Here is a 5797-nt window from a genome sequence, read left to right on the forward strand (position 1 = left end):
TGCCTCGTCCATTGTCGATTAATGCATCTGCATTGAAATGGTTGTTGTTCTTGCTTTGAAATTGGGTAATCATCAAAATAATAATGAAGATAAGGTGTTTGTGTTATTAGCTAGTTCAATCTGTTTCTGCTTTTTGTCTTGCCACCATCATTCACAACACACACCAACCTCCTCTTCCCCTCTTGCACAACATATTGATTAGGATTCTCTAGTTGCTTAAGAACCCACATTTTATGGCTAAACCTGCACTCATTGAGTTGAATAGGTGTTTTGAACTCTACTGGCATGCACAACATGATTCAACTATAAGTAAATGCACTAAATTGCCTGTTGTGTGATTTTGGTACCTAGGATACGAAGGTAAGCGAATTGGTTTTAAGGGCAAACTGGTCAAGATGGGGGGCCTGGAAGTATTATAGGGGGCCTAAAAAGCAATTTTCTTGGTTGTAAAGTGGGGCTAAGCCCAATATATTTGAAAAGGCCCAAAGCCCAATTAAACATAACCAAAACACATTCTACATTATCATAGACATCATACTAATTTCATAACAAAAAACATGAAAGAAAAAAAAAATGGTTATTGTATGATGAAAAAAGAAAGTGAAATGGATGTAAAAAATGAAGAACAAACAAAAAGTTAGGCACGGACATTTCACGACAACAAAATATTAATTAATCAAGAGAATATAAAGGACAAAGTTTTGTTACAAAATCATCTCAAAACCATTACTTCATGTTCAAAAGTTTTATACATGGGACAAGCACAAAACAACAACATTATTCTCCTAAGACATTTTAATAACATTCCCACATTATGAATAATTAAAATGCATTCCACAAAGTAAAACAAATAAAGGGTATTAGTGTGAATACTAATTAAAATGATCTTGGCTTAGCAACAATGGTGGAATGTTTGAGTATGTGCAAACTAAACTGTCCTCCTTTCTCAGAAGTATCAATCTTAGATTGTCCGGGTGGAGGCAAAAGCTCGAAATTCTGAACCAAACGCCCGATAGTAATACCAAGGATAGGTAAAGCAAGAATAATTCCAGGGCAACTCCTTCTACCAACACCGAAAGGAAGGTACCTAAAGTCATTTCCATTAGCCTCAACATGCGACTCTTCCTCCAAGAACCTCTCAGGCCTAAATTCTTCTGGCTTTTTCCACAGAGCAGGGTTATTTGCAAGCCACCACGCGTTGACCAATATCTTGCTCTCGGCCGGGATGTCATAACCAGCAAGCTTTGCATCATGAAGGTTCATGTGTGGGACGAGAAGTGGAATTGCCATGCGAAGACGAAGTGTCTCTTTGATCACGGCTTGTAGGTAAGGTAGCTTCTGAAGATCTGGCTCAGTTACTTGGTGTCCTGGTCCAAGAACTCTATCCATCTCTTCCCTTACTTTGTTTTGAATCTCTTGGTGGTTCACTAGCTCAGCAATTCCCCATTCAATTGACCATAGTGTTGTTTCGATTGCTGTTTAAAAAACATGAAATTTTGTACATTAGAAAAACAAACCATAATAATTGTTATAAACAAAACATAGATATTAATTACCTACTATAAATAAATGAAACGAGTCAAAAGAGCCTATAAATAAGTACCGAGATATGGGAGAAAGTATCCTCTCAATTTGTTTTCTCTCAATTTCCCTCAATTTTCACATTTCAATCATCAATCAACTTTAATCCACTTCTTTTAAATTTAAATATTGTTTATTATGTACAAGCAAATGATCTAAATACCAACATTATTTCCTCAATTTTTTTCCAACAAGAGAGAATCCTTTCTCGAGATATTGTACCTCTTAATTTTTATTTATTTATTTTTATCAAAGTTTATGTTTCAATATTCTTACATTTTTCATAAGCTTCCATCTAGTCGCTCACTCATGAAAACAAAAAACAAAATCCACATCATTTATTTTCTTCTAATATAAACCAAAACAATGATTGATCAAGTAATCATCATATTTTACGACTTTAATGGGAGGTAGTTGCACCAAACAAATTTGGTGGCCAGCCACCACTTTTTTTGGGGAGGTAGTAGGTGCAACAACAAAATTGATTTTAAATATTTGATAATTATTGATTTTAAAATAAAATGGAGTAATATAATTAAAATAATTTTTCTATTAACTTTAATTAAATATTTTAGTTTAAACTTTAAAAGCTAATTTGTTGACTAGAATAAATATATCACTTTAAGTCAAAGTAATATTCTTGGTCATAAAAATAGTCAAAGTGATATTTAAAAGAAAAACCAATTTCACTTGATTTAAAACAATATTTTAATTAAAATACTCCCTCTAAAAAGTACTAATTAGGACAAGAAAACCAATTTCCCTTTTTTTATATATATAAAAGTGAAATAATAATAATAATAATAATAATAATAATAATAATAATAATAATAATAATAATAATAATAATAATAATAATGAATTACTTGAAATAGGAAAGAAAACCAATTTCCCTATTTGTGCAAGCATAAAAAAGACACACTAAAGCAAAAGTGTTCAAATTTGACAATTTTTTGGCCACACGCACACTCAAAAGAAAAAATTGAAGATTAGATCAAGTCCACATTTTAGATCAACTACCTCCAATGATATCAACATCAAAATAAACAAGTTGAAAGGCAGATAAGATTGAACCTGTACTAGAGGGTTTAATCGTTCACCTAACCCCCTTTCTTTATTAATTACTTTATTGCAAAACTACGTGTCCTTTTTTCCTCCTTTTCTTGACAAATAATAATAATAAAAATAAAAATAAAAATACTCTTGTCAAATTCTAAATCATAATTGCTCCCTCAAAAAAAATTATTATCTTTTAGCTTCATAAAATATTAAATATATTTATTCTATGATATTTTTATAAATTTAAAAAATAATTTTGTTTCTTATAATAAAGACAGTAGAGGGTACTATTTACTTGGGGTCTTTGTATTAAACTTTAATTCATTTCATTAAAAATGAAACGAATATTTTAAGAGAAAATATCAGAATAAAGTTGAAAATTGGCATATATATGGCCAACTTAGTTAGGTCTTAAAAAGAAAAGAAAATAAACAAGTTGAAAGGGAGATAAGATTGAACCTCTACTAGTATTATATATGACCGTGACACATTCTCCTTCACTCTCCTCTCCATCTCTCTCAATCCTCTCTATCTCTCTCTTAATTTCAATCTCTCTCTTCAATAAAAAATTTTAAAATAATAATGAGAGAGAGTATGACAATACACCCGGTCACCTAATGTCTTCTTGTGAGATGATTTTATAATCATTATTTAATTTCAAAAGTATGTGAACCAAATTCGATTTTAGCAAGATAAATTAATAAAAAAAAATTAAACTAAAGCATAAATAATGTAGCACTACTTTTAGCAAGATAAATAAATAAAAAAAATGTAAAAAATAAGGACCATATGTATCTTTATCTTACCAGCAACATTTATGTTCTCAACAATGTAGAGAACGTTATCATCATTGATCTCTCCCTTCTTTTGAGCATCCAAAATGTGATCAATAGCACATTTAAGTCCATCGTTGCTAGTGGTGCTCTTGGTGCTTTCAAGCTTCCTGTTAAATAATAAAAATTCCCATTAATTTAATTTAATTAATTAGCTAGTAGTACTACAAAATTACCACCATTGTTAATAAATAGACTCTACGGTTACAGAATGTAGCAAGTGGCCCTTTAATTTAATTGAATTAATTAGCTATTACTAATATTTATTTTATGTTTATGAGAAAATTAATAATTAGCTAATACTAACATAAGTTAAATAAATTTACATTATGTTATAGCCCATCATCATGTTAATAAAAGACTCTACGGATACAAAATGTAGCAAGTGGCCCAAGTGGGTGTTTCAAATAAATAATAATTGCTCAAAATTAAACTATTGCATTCACCTTTTCAAGTGCTATTTAAATAAATAATCTCCCTTGACCAAAATAAAATAAAAAATAATTAATCTCATCTCCCTTGACCAAAATAATAAAAAAAGATTCCTCTAGCTAAATCTATATAAAAAAAAGGACTAAAAGAAACAAAGATTATGTTTATAATCATATTGAATTTAACAAAATCATACTAGCACATGCTTTTTATCAAACTATAAAGCATAAATTTTATCAAAATTTCACTAACATACTAGTAATGAATCTTCTATCAAATTCACCATTAATTAATCTAGATACTACACTAAAACTAAAATTCAAGTATCTCCAAAACTTGATAAGAAAAATGTGCCCAAAATATGAAATGCACAAATGCCGATATTATTAAGCCCGACATTTTTATAAGCAAGTTTAAACATGATACATGTTTGTTGTATGAATATTTTGTGGTAAATACTTGTTTTTGAAAAAGAAAAAAAAAAAAAAACAGTTGTCATGTTATGGGTGAGACATGTGGTTTGTGACAAGTCTTAAAAGGGAAAAGAAAGGATAAAATCATCAAGATGAACAAACAAGGGATATTCACAAAAAGGAAATTAAAAAGCAAAAAGAAAAATTAAAAGCAAATTAAAAAGCAAAAAAATTAAAAAAAAAAGTTAAATAAAAAGAAAAAACTTACTTCCTCTCATCAACGAAATAGTCTTTGAAAAGCTGCAACCTACGATCCTTAACCTCTTTACAAACCTTCAAATAACCTTTCAAAAAAGGTCTCAAAATTGGAATAAAATCACCATAATTATACTCAAAACTTTGTGCCAAACGACTCCTTTCACCATTCAAAGCTTTCAATTTCACAAACAAAGGATCTTCTTCACTTTCAAATCTTCTATCAAACATAATCCTATACATAATATTATACATCATCAATTGTAATCTTCTTCTAATCACAATTCCACCAACACTAGCATCACTATTTTTCTTAACATCATTAACAACACTTTCTGCTTCAGATTCCCAACCAAATCTATATTGTTGTACAACTTTGTTTGTGAAAAATGGCACTGTCATAATTCTTCTCATTTTACGCCAATGTTCACCGTACACAGTGAAAACCATATCCTGTCCTTTTCCAGTAAAGATGTCGAATACGACGTTCCGTGTTCTGGAACCGAATTCGACACCTTGTGTGTGGAGGACTTCTTTTGCTAACTCCGGTGATGAGACAACGACAAGATTTCGTTGTCCCATCCGGAGAAGCAGGATTTCGCCAAAGCGTTTGGCTAAATCGGTGAGATTACGGTGGTTGAGATCATCGCCAACTTGAAGCCAGTTACCAAAGATTGGGACTGGAATTGGACCTGGTGGAAGTTTGAACCGTTTTCCACGGAGTTTTGAGATTGTGATTGCGATTATGGCGGCGATGAAGAGGGATAAAAGAGTCTTTTCAAGGAGGAGTAGATCCATTGTTATTGTTGTTGTTGTTGTTGTGGTGTTGTTATGTTGAGAGTAATGGAAATGTTGAGGGTGGTTGTTGGGTTTATATAGAGAGAGGTTTTGGTGAGTGTGAAATGTGAAACTGAAAGAACATGTGTGGCTTTTGGTTAGGTGGGGTTAATTTGAGGGGTAGGTTGAGTTTGTGGTTTTGGTATGTGTGATGTTTAATTTTTACTTTGGTCATTATTATAAACATAAATTATTTTTAAAATTCATTAAAAAAAATAATGTATTTGATCCATATTGTTAATTAAATACATTATGTTTACAATGAACTTAAAAAGTGTTTTTTTTTTATAATAATGATCGAAGAGAGTATTTTTTTTAAGGAAAATGCTAAACAGTGCCCTCGGGGCACTAGTTAAGGATACAAATATAGAAGTTTTATTTCATAAA

At 30.6% G+C, this 5797-nt stretch overlaps 1 protein-coding gene across 1 annotated transcript; it reads right to left on the reverse strand.

The window, feature by feature from the left end:
* Positions 1-699: 699 nt before the first annotated feature.
* LOC123920662 (trans-cinnamate 4-monooxygenase) lies at positions 700-5560 on the reverse strand. The gene is made up of 3 exons (XM_045972956.1): positions 4587-5560; positions 3447-3583; positions 700-1475 (listed from the first exon to the last, which is right to left on the reverse strand). Exons 1-3 carry the CDS (start codon positions 5369-5371, stop codon positions 877-879), a joined length of 1521 nt encoding a protein of 506 aa, XP_045828912.1. The 5' UTR covers positions 5372-5560; the 3' UTR covers positions 700-876.
* Between the last annotated feature and the right edge of the window lie 237 nt (positions 5561-5797).

This window comes from Trifolium pratense, linkage group LG4 (genome assembly GCF_020283565.1).
Source record: "Trifolium pratense cultivar HEN17-A07 linkage group LG4, ARS_RC_1.1, whole genome shotgun sequence".
Lineage (NCBI taxonomy): Eukaryota > Viridiplantae > Streptophyta > Magnoliopsida > Fabales > Fabaceae > Trifolium > Trifolium pratense.

Excerpts from the sequence above, each read along its gene's own strand:
- LOC123920662 (XM_045972956.1), bottom strand. The coding sequence starts at position 5,371 with ATGGATCTACTCCTCCTTGAAAAGACTCTTTTATCCCTCTTCATCGCC. Across the intron at positions 3,584-4,586 it reads TATTTCGTTGATGAGAGGAA|GAAGCTTGAAAGCACCAAGA; the intron begins GTAAGTTTTTTC and ends ATTATTTAACAG. Across the intron at positions 1,476-3,446 it reads TGAGAACATAAATGTTGCTG|CAATCGAAACAACACTATGG; the intron begins GTAAGATAAAGA and ends TTTTTTAAACAG.